The sequence below is a fragment of the Myotis davidii genome, unplaced genomic scaffold (assembly GCF_000327345.1).
Source record: "Myotis davidii unplaced genomic scaffold, ASM32734v1 scaffold149, whole genome shotgun sequence".
NCBI lineage: Eukaryota > Metazoa > Chordata > Mammalia > Chiroptera > Vespertilionidae > Myotis > Myotis davidii.
In genome coordinates, this window is record NW_006352194.1 from 255,068 (window position 1) to 274,227 (window position 19,160).

General features: G+C 46.3%; 1 protein-coding gene and 1 pseudogene across 1 annotated transcript in view; both read left to right on the forward strand.

The window, feature by feature from the left end:
- PTAFR (platelet-activating factor receptor) overlaps positions 1-4,799 on the forward strand; it is an 18,573-nt gene extending 13,774 nt beyond the window's left edge. The window contains exon 2 of the mRNA XM_006777466.2: positions 1,619-4,799. Coding sequence (XP_006777529.1) covers positions 1,665-2,690 — 1,026 coding nt within the window. The 5' untranslated portion in view covers positions 1,619-1,664 and the 3' untranslated portion in view covers positions 2,691-4,799. The remainder of the gene's footprint in view (positions 1-1,618) is intronic.
- Positions 4,800-5,604: 805 nt separating this feature from the next.
- Positions 5,605-7,588, forward strand: LOC107181432 (annotated as a pseudogene).
- The last annotated feature ends 11,572 nt before the right edge of the window (positions 7,589-19,160 follow it).

Genomic DNA, 19,160 nt, shown 5'->3' on the forward strand with positions numbered 1-19,160 from the left:
CTCAGGGAATCAAAGGGCGGAGCAAGCAGCTATGGCTGGTCCTCAGCCTTGCCCTAAGGGCTCAGTGTCCCGATAATTGCTACAAGCGCCTCTGAGGGAAAGCCACCCTCAAATTCTGAGTTCTGCCTGCTGCCAGACAGTCCAGTTTCTCCCCGTATGAGTCCTGGGTCCCCAGAGACTTCCCAGAACCGGAGTTCAGAGCAGTCGGGAGCTTGTGACTCCCTCCCCAGCCGCTCCTCAGGTACCAGCCCCCTTCCACGCGCTAGAGCCTCCATACCTTTGCACTTTACTTCCGCAGCTCCTGACTCTCAATGTGTTTTTCTCTTTTCTTCTAGTTGTAGAATTTCCACTCCACCAGCCTTCCTGTAGTTCTGGATGTTGACCGTCCTGTCCTTTTATTGCGTTTCTGAAGTTGTTGTAGGAGGCAGCAATCTCAGTGTTCCCCTATGCCGCCATCTTAGTTTCTCCTTGTAAAATATATTTTTATTGATTTCAGAGAGGAAGGGAGAGGGAGAGATAGAAACATCAATGATGAGACAGAATCATTAATCAGCCGCCTCCTGCATGCCCCCGACTGGGGACTAGGCCCGCAACCCGGACAGTGCCCTTTACCAGAATTGAACCCATGACCCTTCAGTCTGTAGGCTGACGCTCTAGCCACTGAGCCAAATCAGCCAGGGCATCTTGGTATTGCCAATAGTTTTGACCTCATGGATCCCCTAAAAGGTCTCTGAGATGTTCCTCTCTCCTCCTCATCTCTCTGGAGCCATTATCCTAGAGCTTAGGGATCAAATGGAGGAGCTCCAGCTAGCAGTGGGGAAGGTCCAATGGCACAAAACTATGTAATTCAAATCAACTATGTAACTCACAGTATGACTCGCGGGTGAGTGTTTTATTTTAAAGGAACCACAATGATTTATTGGAATAATGGAAGCTACATTTATTTAACTTAACATAGATAAACCACCACCACAGTAAATAGAGCAAAGCACAAATTTTTTTTCTCAATCAACAAAATTCCAATTAGAACCAGTTGTTTCTTAAAACTCACCTGTTTAAGTATCTAATAGCAGCGGTTCTCAACCTGTGGGTCGAGACCCCTTTGGGGGTTGAACGACCCTTTCACAGGGGTCGCCTAAGACCATCGGAAAACACATATATAATTACATATTGTTTTTGTGATTAGTCACTGTGTTTTAATGATGTTCAATTTGTAACAATGAAAATACATCCTGCATATCAGATATTTACATTACGATTCATAACAGTAGCAAAATTACAGTTATGAAGTAGCAATGAGAATAATTTTATGGTTGGGGGTCACCACAACATGAGGAACTGTATTAAAGGGTGGCGGCATTAGGAAGGTTGAGGACCACTGATCTATAGGCTTCTTCAAGTGTTTCCACTGCTGAAACAGCTGCTATTGATTTCATGGAATCTCAGATGTAGTCCTTTGGAAAATTATTTTACGTAGAGAGAAAATAAATGCTGCCTATTAATTGGAAGATGCCATTGATTTTTTTTTTAATGTGCAAAATGGGAGCCTTAGAATAGATGAAATAAGATAGTCCCCTGTTGGCCCTTCATTAACCAGAATCCCTGTGTGGTCTTCCAGGCACAAGCAGGACACGGTGACCAGCTGCCTTTTCTAGCCCCGGGCAATGGAGACGAATGATTCTCGCGTGGACTCCGAGTTCCGATACACCCTCTTCCCGATTTTTTACAGTGTCATCTTTGTGGTGGGGGTCATTGCCAATAGCTACGTGCTGTGGGTCTTTGCCCGCCTGTACCCTTCCAAGAAACTCAACGAGATCAAGATCTTCATGGTGAACCTCACCATGGCCGACCTGCTCTTCTTGGTCACCCTGCCCCTGTGGGTCACCTACTACTACCACCAGGGCAACTGGATCCTCCCTGCGTTCCTGTGCAACGTGGCTGGCTGCTTCTTCTTCATCAACACCTACTGCTCGGTGGCTTTCCTGGCCGTCATCACGTACAACCGCTTCCAGGCCGTGACGCGGCCCATCAAGACCGCTCAGGCTACGACCCGAACGCGCGGCATCTTGCTGTCCCTGATCATCTGGGTGTCTATTGTGGCCGCTGCATCCTACTTCTTTGTCCTGGACTCCACCAACGTCGTGCCCAACAAGACCGGCTCCGGCAACGTCACTCGCTGCTTTGAACATTATGAGAAAGGCAGCAAACCGGTCCTCATCATTCACGTCTTTCTCGTGTTTGCCTTCTTCCTCGTCTTCCTCATCATCTTCTTCTGCAACCTGATCATCATCCGCACGCTGCTCCTGCAACCCGTGCAGCTGCAGCGCAACGTGGAAGTCAAGCGCCGGGCGCTGTGGATGGTCTGCACGGTCCTGGCGGTGTTCATCATCTGCTTTGTGCCTCACCATGTTGTCCAGCTGCCCTGGACCCTGGCCGAGCTGGGCTTCCAGAACAGCGACTTCCACCAGGCTATTAACGATGCCCATCAGGTCACCCTCTGCCTCCTTAGCACCAACTGTGTCTTAGACCCCGTCATCTACTGTTTCCTCACCAAGAAGTTCCGCAAGCACCTTACCGAGAAGTTCCAGAGCATGCGCAGCAGTCGGAAATGCCCCCTGACCACCATGGACACGGGCACCGAAGTGGTCTTGCCGCTCAACCACGTGCCTGCCAATTCCCTCAAAAATTAGCCTCTGCCTGATGGGGCCAGGCCCAGAGGCATGGACATCATGACTGACTTGGGGGAAGAAGAGGTATTTGCTGTGGTCTGGGCACATCTTCCCTGGGTGCTCGGGGCCCATGAGATTTGGAGGCTACCTCCGTAAGGTGGGGATGATGGAAGAGCCAGACTGCTAGAAATCCCAAACCTGAACGAGCCCTTTGAGCCCCCTTTGGACATCTGCCATAGGAAACTTGGCTGGTGGCTTTAGCCAGGGGCAGACCTTGGGGACAGACTTTGAGCCACCCAGTGCACCCTGCACCCCAAGTGCATATGACCTAAACTTTGGAGCAACCACTCCCTTCATCACTGTAAAGGCAGAGAAGGGGGTTTGGGGAAAGGGACACTCCCCTGGCAACGTGGCCGTACCTTTGGGGCAGACTTTTGAGCTAGGATGATGCCACCCTGTCTCCACCCACAGGCACAGGCCTTTGTGACACTTCTTAGGGTGGCTCAGTGGAAACTTCTCCCAACTCTCCCAACACCCGAACGGTGACCAGAGAAGATAACACGTGCATAGACCCAACGCTAGGATGGGGGGCTGGTGTCCTGAGGCAGAGGGGTCTCCCTGCATGGACCTCGCTTCAGGCCTGGCTCAGCTCTGGGGGAGAGACGCAATCACTGCATCCATCTGTCTGTGCAGAGACCTTGATAAAGTACCTCCTGTCGGGCAGCAAAGGCCCCTCAGGGCGAAATTCTGATCATCCAGGGCACCACGATGCCCTGGGAGTGGGAGCCTAGGCTGGTCTCCCCCCTGCTTCTTTTCCTAGGGAACCCCCTCCTGATTTAGCTTCTAGGAGGTGGGAGGAGCAGTTATGGTCTCTAGGGCCAGCAGGCACTGTGAATTCTGGGTGCAGAAGAGAAGTGTCCATTTCTCGGTGATCTCTAGATGCCTGCTTGTGATTTTCAGCAAATATGTTCAAATGAGCCTCCTCTTGCACCCTGAGCTGAGTGCCACGGTCTGAGTCTGGCAGCCTCAGACCCAGGGTTCGGAGGAGCCCTCTCTGGTTTCCAGGGCCTTATGGGCCTTTAAAGCAATCTTCTTCCCTTCCAGACAGGGTCCCCATAAAGTTGGGATCCTTGATTTCTGTCTACTGGGCAAGCACTGGATGGATGATTTTTATAACTGCCTCCCAATGGGCCAGTAACGTGCTTGGGTCTGCAATCGTAGCTGTGGGCTGGCCTTACCTGATGGTGACCAGGTAGTGCAGCTTACTAGAGCTTTGGTGTCACAAAGACCCAGTTTCCACTCTTGGCTTTGTCACTTCCTGCTGCGGAACTTTGAGCTGAATTTCCTACCTCATAGGGTTGTTCTGAGCAGCGAAGTAAGTTGCTGAGTCAGAGACCTCTCGGTCAGGGTGCCTTCTCATCCAAGTTTCTCTCTTTTTCTGAGAATTTGTTCCCCTCCGTCCTCCTATAGGAGTTGAATGGATGAGAGGTGAACATCTGGCTCTAGCTGGGCCAGTCAGGAATTCAAATGAGCCTCCTCTTGCACCCTGAGCTGAGTACCACAGCTCTCTCAGGAATAAGTAGCAAGAGTCAGGGATGCTATTTCAGGCTCTGCAAGTCACTCACCTGAAGATATAGAAACCCTGGAGCTGTGAGTGTGTGCGCGTCTACATGTGTGTGTCTGTCTGTGTGTATGTGCTGGGGTTGAGCGGGTGGCAGAGACGGCCACCGACATGCGTGTACTAGAGAAAATGGCTCTGTGTAGAGGGAAGCTGGAGATGTGCAGAGCAAAGCAGAGACAGAGGACCCCAGAACCTGGAGAGGGGAGGGGGTGGTGTTTCCAGAGGCCTCCCGCTCTCCTCCTCCAGGCCACGCCCTTCTTGAGGCACAACTGCACTTTTTCCTTTGGGGCCTGTGAGAGTTCCTTGTGAGGAAATCTTCCCTTATCTTGCTTGAGCTGATTTGAGTCATTGATTACTTGCAACTAAATGAGCTCCAAACGAGATAAATGCTAACATGCTAAAACAGTGTTTCTTGAATTTCAGTGATTTATGTACCCCCCACCCCCTTGAAGTTTTTACAGTGTCTATGTACCAGCTATATATTTACTCAATAAATATTTTTCTTTAAATTGGGTCACTTTTTAAAAACTTAAATTGTAAAAAAGTTATGTTTTATAACTAAACTAGAGGCCCGGTGCATGAATTTTGTGCACCGGAGGGGTGTGTGTGTGTGTGTGTGTGTGTGTGTGTGTGTCTCAGCCAAGCCTGCATCCTCTCACAATCCGGTACCCCTTGGGTAGGGTCCCTAGCCCTGGCTGGAAACAGGGCCTATCAGGGCTTTCCTTCCCCTGGCTGCCTGCAGCTGGCCCTGCCCCCACCCCTGTCACAGCTTGCAATCTGCGTGGTGCTGTCCTCCCCTCCCCCACCACTGGTCGCCTCCCTCTGCAGGTGACAGGTGTGGGGTGTGATCACTTGGCTGGCCTGGGCCTCCCTCTGCAGGGCGATTGCTGGCTGGCCCTGCACATCCGCCACAGCATTGCTGGTCATTGGCCTGGGCCTCCCTCTTTGGAGCAATTAATCGTGGAGCCCCCTCCCCATTGATCTGTGGGGCGATTGTGGGACAATGGTGGGACTCTCTGACCAATCACATCGCACCTGCCTTGGCTGGCCTGGGGCCAGTGTGTGTCATAGCATGGTCATCCAGAAGGTTGTCTGGATGGTCATTCTGCTGTTCGGTCGACTTGCATATTACACTTTTATTATTATAGATTGTGAACAAAAAACTAATGCCGCCTGCCATCCATAGAAAACAAATGTAAACTGAAAGCATAACTCTTAAAATAAAAATGTTCTTGGTATCCTGTCTAAAGTCACCTCATACGCCCCAAGGACTTGCATAATACACATTGGGAAACACCGCCGTGATGCGTATGAAGTGCATGGTGTCGGCATTCACTGAGTGCTCAATACAGAGTAAGTCTGAGCTCTTTTCCGGTTTTTGCGGTGCGAGGAATCACAAACAACAAAGTTTCCTGAGACACCCTGTACAAGGCGGTATGGGAAGTTCTGCACGGGAACCAGTGCAAGCAATGGAAGTGTTTGGAGACCGTGGAGCTGCAGGTCAGCTTGAAGAACTATGAGCCTCAGGAGGACAACCTTGGGCACTGCCAGGCTGAAGTCCACTCCCTGCCCCAAGTTCTCCACGTGTTCCTTGGAGGACCAGCAGCACTGCAATGAGGTCAAGGCCGCGGATATCCCCCGCATGAACAGCGAGGCACTGAAGAAACTCAGCAAGAGTAAGAAACCAGTCGAGGAGCTGGCCAAGAAGTATGATGTCTTTTTGGCTTCAGAGTCTCCTCTGACCAAGCAGATCTACGAATCCTGCGCCCAGGCCTGCATACGGCTAGCAAGTTCTCTTCCTCTTGATCCACAATGAGAACGTGGTGGTCAAAGTTGATGAAGTGAAAGCCACAGTCAAGTTTCAGATGAAGGAGGTGCTGTGTCTGGCAGTGGCTGTCGGCCATGTGAAGATGACAGATGATGAGTTTGCGTACAATATCCATTTAGCTGTCAATTTCTTGGTGTCATTGCTGAAAAAGAACTGGTAGAAAGTCCGGGCTTTGTACATCAACAGCACCATGGGTAAGCACCAGAGCCAGTACTAAGGCACAGTTTAATAAACCATGCTGCTACCATAAAAAAAAAAAAAGAGCAAGTCCCACAGTCCTGAGATGGTCACTTTTCATCACCCCCTTGCTTCTCCCAGAATGTCACCTGGACAGATCCCACTCATACCCAGGGCCCATGGAGGAATATTTTAGTTGTAGTCCATGCTACAGCCCTGCTGATCTCCTCACCAATCTGCATATAGCCATGTTTACTTCCCCTGTGACTTCTGCTTGGTTGTGACCTCAGATGCTCTCTCTTCTTTTTGACCTAGCCCAGAACACTTCTGATAGGCAACCTTCCCTGAGGCCTCTAGGCAGGGTCATTGGCTTTCTTCTAACAGCACTTTAGGGCTGAAGGGTCTAACTTTTTTATGCCTTAATTCCTATGAAGTTTATCCATTTGACTGTCCACCTTCCCCTTCCTGGGGCAGGAACTGAATCTTATTCATCAGTGTATCTACAGTTTCTCACGGAAAGCCTGGGACTGAGATCGGTCTGTCTCCAAAGCTTACCACTTTTCCAGAGGATAGCATAAACAGACATATTGCCTTTACATGCACTTAATTTGAAAGGGTTTAACAGACTCTTCAAGGAGAGGTGGAGAAGGAATTTAATAATACATATCCTTCCAAAGTTCTAGGTTCATACTTAATGTCAGTGATTCATGTCAGATGGTTCATGTCAGTGATTTTCAGAGGATCAGAACATTTTGGAACAGAGTGGGTCCAATCAATCCCTTGATCTCACTAGGGGAATAGGGGACTCCAAGGGACCAAGTGATTGCAGAAATTACACAGCATGGAACTGCAGGGGATATAGAATTGGCTGCTGATCTGTGTCTCTCACTTCTTGCAATGGTGACAGGGATTATAGGAAAAGTTGATTTGTAATTCTTTCGAAGAAGCATCACCAGTCAGGAATTCCAAGCCATCTTCTACGTTAAGAAGGCCTTATCCCGTATCTCCCCATGATTTCAACTTTCACCTCCGGGAACTTCCAGTGATCTCAGTTAGAGAATGCTGTGCAGGCAAGACCTGGTCCCTTGAGATGAGTCATAGATTATAGAATCATAAGGTCACAGTTGACTAGAACTGGGCATGTTTATGTCAGTTTTTACTCATCCATGTTATATCTGTGCTTGAGACCTGAGGCTAAAAAAGGTATAATAAAACCCTCTTATAAAATAGCTGTTTTTGTGTGTGTGCAGACTTGTATTTCTGTAATACAAATTATGCTTCCCCTGACATTCTGCCAGGAAGCCACCCTCCCACCTACCCAGTCATCCACCTATCAGTCTGTGCATCCATCTACCCATCCATCTATCCATGCATGCATGCATGCATCCATCCAGGTATCCAACAAACATCCATGGAGCACCATTTTGGCCCAGTAACTATGCTAAGCACAGTTTTTATTTGCTGTCTCAGATTCTACATGAAAGGTAGGTGATTCCATCCCTGTAGAAAAAGATAAAATAAATAAGGACCTGAGCTGACTGAATCTGACAGTGGCTGCCTCCTGGGTATGTGGTACAGAGGAAAGGGAACTACTTTTTGTTGAGCCCCAGATAGTTGCTTGCCACTTTCACAAATCTTACCTCATGAGTCCTCACAACCACTGTACAGAACTGAAATTTTCATACCATTTTACAGATGGGGAAATGGAGGCTCTGACATGTTCTGTGACTTGTAAAGATAAAAGAGCTGGAAAGTGGCAGAATAAAGAAAACCAAAACACAGGGTAGGCCCAATCCCTTTATCTTACTAAGGGGAATATGGGACTCAGCAGATTCCATATTAGTAAATATGGGTCCCTTCCCTTCACTCCTCTCCCCAGGTGATTGCTCTCTTGCTCAAGCCCCTCTAGGCCCTGTCCTAGTGTTGGTGTGTGCTGGGATAGGAGTCTCTCGAGGACAATAGCAGCTGGTGAGGGGCCCTGCCTCACTGTTTCCAGCTTCCTGCTTGAGTTGGGGTTCTTGTGCTCCCCATGCAGGCTGAAGTCCCAGCAGCAATGACTTCTTTCCAGGGTGAGGCTTTTGTGGTCACTCAGGGAGGGCACTCCTACAGGTGGGTAGAGTACGTGGATGCAGTGTTTCGAAACCTTTTGAGGCTCGAATGTCATTGTCGCTGAAGCTAGAAGGTGCATTAAGTAGCCACGCTGATCCTGACATCTCTGTAAGAGGAGGGAAAGGGGTGAACACCGACTGCTTATTGTGTCCCAGGGACCGTGAGGGGAACTTCACGTCATTACCTGTGGACAGAACTGACTCTTCCCTCGGTCTGAACTACTCCCCCCCCCCCCCCCCCCCCCCCCCCACATATCTGTATGGCTTATTTCCTTGACTCCTTCAAGGCTTTATTCAAATGTCCCCTTCTCAGTGAGGTCTTGACCACCTCATTAAAAACAGAAGCTTAGAAAGTGAAGTGACTCCTCAAGGCCAGACAGTGCACGGCTGGGTCTGTCTGGCTCCTTGCACTTCCTATTCTACACTGACTTCCTCTGTAGGGGTCTCCTTCATGATACAGGTTGTGAAGGTCCATGTCCTTCATCGTCCAGATTAAGAAAAGCAAGTATCAAAAAGGTGAAATGACTTATCAACGTCACACAGGCAATAACTTGATAGAATTAGGATGCATAGATCTTTTATTACCTGCATTTTGCACTTCTCTTATATACTTTTTTTTTGTCTGAATCCATGTTTTTTTCCTCTTTAATCACCATTCTCCAGTCTCATCCCCCAACTGTTCTAGAGTGTTCGATATCCTTGGCTTTTTTGTATCCTTTTCTGTGTGTATTCATTTCACATTTACATAAAACATGATTTCCATATATTGGGTGATGGACCTCATTCCATGTCTTATTCCTTCACCCCCTCCCCCTCATTCACCATTGTTTTTACAATTTAACTATGTTGAAGTGCATACATCTGCGTCATGGATGCCAACCTCTGCTCCATCACCCCCCACTGTGTGCATCTACATTTTGCTTACCCATATTCCTCTGGCAATGGGCAGTTAGATTGCCTTCAACTCCCTTTTCTATACACGATGCTGTGAGGAGCTGCTTTCTCATGTTTCCCTAAGGATCAATGTAAGACTATCTCTGGTATATATACACCTAGGAGTGACATTCCTAGGTCATAGCTTACACCTATACTTGATTGGAAGAAGAACTGACAAATAAATCACTTCTGAAATGGCTGCACTAGTCCACACTCACTCCCATCCATAGTTACATGAGAGTTTCGACTTCCTCAGTTCTCCACCCACCTTTGGCCTTGTTCAACTTTCAAATTGCTGGTGGGTGTGAGGAAAAATCTTGTTTTTAGTTGGAATCTCTCTCAGGTTACTAATGGATTTGTAATCTGTACTCATTAGTCATTTGAGTTTGAATTCTGACTCCAAAGCCTGCACAGTGTCACGTAGTGATCAATAGAGTGGCCTCTGGGGCCATGTTGCCAGGTTCAATTTCTGTCTTGACCTAGTCTGTGACTTGAGGCAGACTATTTAGCCTCTCTGAGCTTCTGTTTCTTCATCTCTAAAATGCGAATAGTTTTGCCTGGCCCGCATGGCTCAGTGGTTGAGCATCAGGCTATGAATGAGGAGGTCATGTACCCCAGTTGGGGTACATGCCTGGGTTGTGGTCTCAATTCCCAGTGTGGGGCGTGCTGGAGGCAGCCGATCAATGATTCTCTCTCACTGATGTGTCTATCTCTCTCTCCCTCTCCCTTCCTCTCTGAAATAAATAAAAATATTAAAATAAAATGAGAATAGTTTTACTATTCACATAATAGCATAATTTTCAGGATTTAAAACTGCTTAGTGTCTGGCAAGGACTATGTACATAGTAAATGTTATGTTTCATCCTAATAGGTTGTGCCATTCTCCCTGTAGCCTTCCTTTTCACTCAAGTACACAACCCCATTTCCCCTGCCCTGTTTCAAACAGTTCATATTATGTATACTCCTTAGAAATGTGAAACTATAGCCCTGACTGGTTTGGCTCAGTGGATAGAGCATTGATTTGCAGACTGAAGGGTCCCAGGTTCAATTCCAGTCAAGGGCATATACCTTGGTTGCGGGCACATCCCCAATACGAGGTGTGCAGGAGGCAGCTGATCGATGTTTCTCTCTCATCAATGTTTCTAACTCTCTATCCCTCTCCCTTCCTCTCTGTAAAAAATCAATAATATATATCTATATCTATATCTATATCTATATACAAAAAAAGAAATGTGAAACTGTAAAAGAGAGGAACAGAGTATGACTAGTCTGGCTTCTTTTTTATTTATCTTCCTAGGTTATTCTAAAATACATGCTGAGAATGTTTTAAGAATGGCCACATTGCCCTGACCGGTTTGGCTCAGTGGATAGAGCGTCGGCCTGCGGACTGAAGGGTCCCAGGTTTGATTCCGGTCAAGGGCACCAAAAAAAAAAAAAAAAAAAGGAAAAAAAAAAGAATGGCCACATGCATGAGTCAGGGGATTTTGACTTTTGGAAGGAAATAGTGAATCAGTTCCTTAAAAGAAAGGATGGGACATCAAAGGACACTATCCACAGGGTGAAAAGGCAACCAACTGAATGGGAGACATTTTTTGCAAATCAAAGGTTGATAAGGGATTGATATGCAGAATGTATAAAGAGTTCCCACAAATCCACAGTGAAAAAATGATCAATTAAAAAATGGTTAAAGGATTTGAATAAATATTTATCCAAAGAAGATATACAAATGGCCAATAAACACATAAAAAGATACTCAACATCACTAATCCTTAGGGAAATACAAATCAAAACCACAATGAGATAAAATCAGAAAATAAGTGTTGACAAGGATGTGGAGAAATGGAAACACTGTGCATTGCTGGTGGGAATGTAAAATGGTGTAGCTGCTGTGGAAAACAGTATGTGGTTCCTCAGAAACTTAAACATAGAGTTACCATATGACCCAGTAATTCCACTTGTGGGTATACATGAGAAGAATTGAAAGCAGGGACTCGAACACCAACATTCATAGAAGCAATGTTCACAATAGTGTAAGATGGAAGCAACCCAAGCCCATCAAGGAATGCGTGGATAAACAAAATGTGGTAGATACGTACAATGGGATACTATGAACCTTAAAAAGGAAGGAAATTCTGACACATGCTACAACATAGATGAACCTTGAAGATATTGTCTATACTAATAATAGAGGAATATGCAAATTGTCTGGGACACTGTCACAGAAACAATAACGACCAAACAGCAGGCTGGCAGGCTGCTTGGGGCAATGAGGTTGGCAGGGGGGTTAGTGAGGGACAACCAAACGACTGAATAGCAGGCTGCGTGGGGCAACCAGGCTGGCAGGGGGGATAGTTGGGGGTGACAAGGCTGGCGGGGTTGGGGGCAGTTTGGGGCAACCAGGCTGGCAGGGGGGCAGTGAGGGGTGACTAGGCTGGAGGGGAAGTTAGGGGCAATCAGGCCGGCAGGCAGAGGAGGTTAGGGGTGATCAGACTGGCAGGGAGGGAAGTTAGGGGCAATCAGGCAGGCAGGCAGGTGAGCAGTTAAGAGCCAGAGGTCCCAGATTGTGAGAGGATGTCCGGCTGCCGGATTAGGCCCAATCCCTGGAATCAGGCCTAAACCGGCAGTCAGACATCCCCCGAGGGGTCCTGGATTGGAGAGGGTGCAGTCTGGGCTGAAGGGACCTCCCCCCACACACACGAATTTTGTACACCAGGCCTCTAGTGCTAAATAAAATAAGCCAGACACAAAGGATTCCACTTACATAAGGTGCCTGGAGTAGTCAAATTTGTAGAGACAGACAGTAAAATGGTGGTTTCCAGGGGTTAGAGGAGAAGGGAAATGGGGAGTTGTAATTTAATGGGTATGGAGTTTCAGTTAGGGAACATGCAAAAGTTCTAGAGATGGATGGTGGTGATGGTTGTACAACAATGTGAACATATTTAATGTTGATAAACTTCACATTTAAAAATGATAAAAATTACAATTTTATGTTGACACATACACAAACTTTTTATTTTTAATCCTCACCCGAGGATTTTTCCATTGATTTTTAGAGAGAGTAGAAGAGAGAGGGAGAAACACAGAGAGAGAAACATTGATGTGAGAGAGACACATCAGTCGGTTGCCTCCTGCACGGCCCATTGGGCTGGGGATCAAGGTACGTACCCTTAACAGGAATCAAACCCGGGACCCTTCCACCTGCAGGCCAACACTCTATCCACTGAGCCATACCAGCTAGGGCCACACACAGACTTTAAAAAGAGGGAGGATGGGGTAGGAAGAAGTGAGGTGAGAAGAAATTCAGGCTCTCAAAGGACCCTTTTTCGCAGTGTGCCCATCATGTTCAAGGTGGTGTTGCCTGGAAATGATTCAACAAACTCTGCTTGAGTTACTGGGTATGAAAGAGCTTAGTCAATAAAATCTATACGTGTGATATTTTTGGTATGTGTGGCTGTCTGAGGCAGCATGACCCTGTGAAAAGAGAGTGGGTGTCCTTCCTTTACTCCACCAACATGTCATGCTTGCCCGTCGTAGGCAGCACTCTGCCATGTGCTGTGGGGACAAGTCAGGAAAGATGAAGTCTCTGCCCTCAGAGACCGAGGCTCGTTCCAAGGTCATACAGCCACCATGGCTCAAATTGGCAAATGCGTTAAAAATGCGATAGAGTGTTGTATTTGCTATACAATGATCACTTGTGAGAGTCCATTATGAACATCTCTGCCCAGCTCTGTGTTTAGAGATGTCATGTTAGTTAGTTTGAAATCAGCCATGTTGGAAATGTATGTGCACCACAGAAATGAGTGAATGCTGCACATCTTTTGAATCTCAGGTCCGTCACTGGCTGTATGATCATGGGCAAATCACTTCAGCTCCCCCCTCTCAGTTTCTTTATTTTTAAAAAATATTTTTTTATTGATTTTAGAGAGGAAGGGAGAGTGAGAGAGAGATAGAAACATCAATGATGAGAGAGAATCATTGATCAGCTGCCTCCTGCACACCCCCTACTGGGGATCTAGCCCACAATCCAGGCATGTGCCCTTGATCAGAATCAAATCTGGGACCCTTCAGACCTCAAGACAACACTCTATCCTCTGAGCCAAACCAGCTATTGCTATTTATAAAATAGATATAATAAATGTCAGTTCTGTTCACTTCCCTCTCCTAGGGAGAGGATGATTTGACACTTGGATGACCATATTGATTATGGCTTTCCACAGTTCGTTGTTTATACTTGATCTTATGGCCTGATCATGGCTCCTAACTTTTTGGATGTTTCGCAACAAATGAATTTTAACTATAGCAGCAGCTAAAATTAGTTCAGTAAGGCAAGACAGGAAATGAGGAAGAACTTGGGCCTTGGAGGTAGATGTAGATTTGTCTGCCAGTTCTGTCATCACGAGTTATTTGGCCTCAGGCAACTGCCTGTTTCTGAGCCTCAGTTTCCTTAACTGAAAAAAATGGAGATAATGACAACTAGCACCCAGATGTATTGGAAGGTGCAAGGTAGGTAATGAAGAAGAAATCATTCCGTAATTTGTCAAGGACTATTACATGCACCGTGTGAGCAGCTAACGTAGCAATCTTGCTGGTTGCCTAATATCTATCCTCTCCCTCTTCCAAAATAGAAGAACCCCTATTTTATTTGGAATAACAACATGTTTTTGTTTTGTTTTGGGGAGGCAGCAATGTTATACTCAGCTAGAGCATGTTGCTGGGGAACGGAGGGGACACTGGTGTTAACAGGCAGGCTGACTTCCCTAGTGGGGGCCCGGTGCGGCTCTTTGACACCGCTAACAGAGTAGCCCTTACCACGGCAGGTGCTAATGCCCCAGGGGTCTTTGGGGAGTTTTTAGGTTAGTGAAGAGCCACCTCGCCCAAACTGGAACTCTCAAACAGTCCTTACGAAACTCTTAGTATTTATAGTCTAAATGTTCCCTGGCCATTGTTGCTTCTCCACATGTTCTTAGAGATAAGCCCCTAGAGGGGTCCCTCTGCTTATCAATGACAACACAGGAGGAATGGCGACATCCCCGCACAACTTCATACGTATATAAAAAAAACTCTCTTCTTTTTTGGTCTTTGTCATAAACAGGTGGATTAAAACTACTTCAGTCATACACAGAGCTTCTGGGCAGCATTTGCTTACCAACAGAAATATTTCAACAACCATGAGCCATGCGGTGGGTGCCAGCTGAGTCACAGCCTTGTGTTAGGATGTGATTACTCCTTTTCCCATCTCTCAGCTGTCCTCTGCGTTGACTTCATTCTCAGAAGGCCTCTTTCCCAAGGTTGCAAGATGGCTGCCAGGGACTTCCAGGGCTGCATTCTTCCTCATTCTCATCCAGCAAAGAGAACCGAAGCTCTTTTCCCCAGCAACTCTCATATGCTAATAAATCCTGAGATTTGCTTTGATTGGGCTGGCTAAGATTAGATGCCCAATCCTGATTGGTCAACATGGCTGGGAGGGTGGAATGGGGAGCCTGGCTTAGGCTGGGTCACTTACCCCACCACTGGAGCCCAGGTCAGAGCTGGCTTCATCCGAGTGTATAGGCTTAGAGTGGGGCTGCTTTCCCCAAAGCAAAATTGGGGTGCTATTGTCAAAGAAGAGGGAGCATGTATTAGTTTCCTATTGATGCCCCCCCCTCGCCCCCCAAATTACCACAAACATAGTGGTTTCACACAACACATTTTATTCTCTGACAGTTTGGAGGCCGGAAGTCTAAAATGGTCTTACGGGGCTAAAATCCAGGTGTTGGCAGGGGTGTGTTCCTTCAGGAGATTATAAGGGAGAATCCATTCCCTTGCCTTTTCTAGCTTCTAAAGCAGTGGTTCTCAACCTGTGGGTCTCGACCACTTTGGGGATTGAATGACCCTTTCACAGGGGTCGCCTAAGACCATCGGAAAACACATATATAATTACATATTGTCTTTGTGATTAATCACTATGCTTTAATTATGTTCAATTTGTAACAATGACAATACATCCTGCATATCAGATATTTACATGACGATTCATAACAGTAGCAAAATTAAAGTTATGAAGTAGCAACAAAAATAATTTTATGGTTGGAGGTCATCACAACATGAGGAACTGTATGAAAGGGTCGCGGCATTGGGAAGGTTGAGAACCACTGGTCTAAGGCTTTATGGGGTCTGCTCCCTGTCTATTTCTCTTGTTTTGCCTTCCCTTAAGTTTCAGTTGGTCTTCTACCATTTTCTTTTCCTCAGACTTGCCATTTTCTCTGTCATCATTTAGCCATGGCATATTCTATGCAGTCTGCCAGATTACCTCTAACTCATCCCTCATACCCCCCAGGCACCCTTCCTCAAGCTCCTGGACTAAATAAAACTCTCCCATTATGAACTCTGATGGTATCCCACTGTAGCTATTATGGAAAGTGTATTTAACCTAGGTAGTGCTAACACAGTTCTAATTTTCTGTTTACTTGTGTGCTCATTTGATTAATACTTTTCCCCTCAACACAACCACTACTGGCCTTCAAGCTCTAGTACCTTGTTCTGCTGGCACTATATGTCTCTTAAAAATACGTGCTCACCCTAACCAGTTTGGCTCAGTGGATAGAGCATCAGCCTGCGGACTCAAAGGTCCCAGGTTCGAGTCCGGTCAAGGGCATGTACCTTGGTTGCGGGCACATCCCCAGTAGGGAGTGTGCAGGAGGCAGCGGATCGATGTTTCTCTCTCATCGATGTTTCTGACTCTCTATACCTCTCCCTTCCTCTCTGTAAAAAAAATAAAAATAAAAATAAATCAATAAAATATATTAAAACAAACAAACAAACAAAAAACACATGCTCGTTTTTAGATCAGGACACCGAGGCTCGTTCCAAGGTCATACAGCCACCATGGCTCAATGGTTGAGTGTCAACCTAGGAACCAGGAGGTCGCAGTCCTGTTGTGGTCAGGCCACATGCCATGGTTGTGGGTTCAATCCCCAGTGTGGGGTGTGTAGGGGGCAGCTGATAAATGATTCTCTCTCATCATTGATGCTTCTGTTTCTCTCTCCCTTAACCACTCTGAAATCAATAAAAACAAATTAAACAACAACAACCCCAAATCTGATGCCAAAACCTGCCCTTTCTTCTTTTCACTTTGCTGTCCTCTGAGATGGGGAATGGTTGGATTGTGTCATTTCTGGGTGTGCAACTCTAGAAACTTCATCTGCTTCCTGGATGAAGTCTTTGGAAATGGGTCTGAAAGGCTGATGGTTTTCCTGAACTTTCATTTCTTCCTTTCCTTCCATTTCTCTTTCTTTCCTCCCTCCCTCTGTCTTTCTCTGTCCTTTCCTTTACCAGTGGTTCTCAACCTTCTGGCCCTTTAAGTACAGTTCCTCATGTTGTGACCCAACCATAAAATGATTTTCATTGCTACTTCATAACTGTAATGTTGCTACTGTTATGAATCATAATGTAATTATCTGATATGCAGGATGGTCTTAGGCGACCCCGGTGAAAGGGTCCTTCGACCGCCAAAGGGGTCGCGACCCACAGGTTGAGAACTGCTGCGTTACACCTTTCTACTTTCCAAAACTTGTACAAAGTTATTGCCCATTGCCGGACTCTGTTCTGGAAGGTGGTGACATAGAGATGAATCAAAATCTACTCTGTTAGAGGTCTAGGTCAGTGAATAAATTCTCATCCAGTATGGTTTTCTCCTCCATAAAATGGACATTATCCTCATTACACCAGTTCAAGTTTTTGGAGGCAAAACTGAAGCTGATTCTGGAATGGACTTTATTAGAAGGACATTGAGTGGAGCCTAGCCTGAGGAAATAAGAGTGGGGGAAGCTAATGGAGCCAAATCCACACTCTAGGAACTGGCTGGTGAGGCCAATGCCAATGGCACTGCCACTGTCCTCACTACTCCAGGTGTCCGTCTGTTTTCAAGACTGTCCCTTAAGGTTCGAAGACCAGGTGGGAGCATCATATGAACCAAGCTTGGGTCACCTGACCAGACTCCAGCTGCCTAGATGCAGGGAGAGGGGATAACTGCCCCCTTTCGGGGCAAAATGGGAGCTGGCATTCTAAACCCGACACTGTTGCCCTCATTTCCTTGTGTTTCTTGAGTAGCACCAGGGCCAAAGAACCTCTGCGTAGGTTATCTATCCATCAGGTTCCTGGAGAATGATCAGCTGCTGAGTGACTAGGCTGGAACTTGAATTTGGGTCCACATGGTGCAGTAGCAGTTAGGGTTCTTGGTATTGAGCAACGGACACCACCTCTGCCAATTTTAACTCAGCAAAAGAGAAGTTATTGGAAGGATGAGGGTGAGGCTCAAAGAATTAACGGGTAGCTGGAGAAGCAAGTTTGGAAACAGACAAGGACCAAGGAGAGATGGAGGACTGAGCATCAGGTTATAGGCACATTTTTGCCTGAAGGCTGCCACCACCACTATAACGAATGACCTCCATCAAGATCTCCTATCTTGGCCAGGTTATCTCAAAATTCAAATTCTCAGGAGAAGGTTTAGCTTTGATGAGATCAGCTTTCATTATAGCCCTGTCCTCCAGGGTAAGAAGGATGTGGCCCTTTAGTGGGATGGGACTTTTGGAGTTACTTTCCCATCAAGGCCACAGATGACATTACAGTAGTCCCTCCTTATCTATGGGGGATGTGTTCCAAGACGCCCAATGAATGCCTGAAACCTCAGGTAGTACAAACTCTAAATAGGTATTGTTTTTTTCCTTTACAAACATTCCTAAGGTTAAAGTTTAATTTAAAAATTAGGCACATTAAGAGATTACCAATAACTAATAATAAAATACAACAATTATAATAATATACTGTAACAAGTTATATGAATGTGGCATTATTAAGTAAAATAAAGGTTTTTTGAGCACAAGCACTTTGATACCATAACAATCGATTTGAGAACTAAGATGCCTACTTAGTGACAACGCCACTAAACGGGTGAGGAGCTTATAGAGCTGGATATGCTGGACAAAGGGATGATTCATATCCTGGGCAGGATGGAGTGGGATGGAATGAGACTTCATCGTACTACTCAGAATGGTGTGCAACTTCAAACCTGTGAATTGTTTATTTCTGGGATTTTCCATTTAATATTTTTAGACCATAGTTGACCCTGGGTAACTGGAACAGCAGAAAGTGAAACCACAGATAAGGGGGGATTACTGTAATATGGAAATATCACTTATCTATTGTCCTAACAATGGTGCATAGCAAGCAATCACATGCTTTAGGCTTATACATTTGGTGGTCAGCTAGGCAGCTCTGCTGCTGATCTTGGTTGGACGTGCTCATGTGTCTGGAAGTTGGCTGGCTGTTAGCCGATCTAGTCTTACCTTGACTAAAAAGGCTAGGGCCTCCTCTATGAGGCTAGTTCTGGCATGTTTTTATGTGTAACGGCAGAGGCATGAGAGTGAGGGGAAACCCTATCATACAAGTGCTTTTAAGTCTTGGCTTGCATCACGTTTGCTAATGTCCTATTGGCCATAGCAGAAAGTACTGCAAAATTTCATGGCAAAGGGTTCGAATCTAGGGAAAAGTGAAGAATTGGTGCCATCTTTGCAATCCACTGGGGGAATGGTGCATGCCACGATAAGGAGCCAATGTTTATGACAGACATCCACGTCCAAGGTCTTTCCATGCTCCATAACACCTGGGGGCCAGCCAAAGGACCATTTCTCCTGGATGGACTTCTGCCGTCATTCAATGGTATCACTAGAACGTCAGCTCCACAAGAGTAGGGAATTTTGTCGCTTTTGTTACCCTGTAACCCCACTGCCTTGAACAGTGCTTGACACATTACAGGGGCTTAACAGAGTGGTTGAATGGAAAAA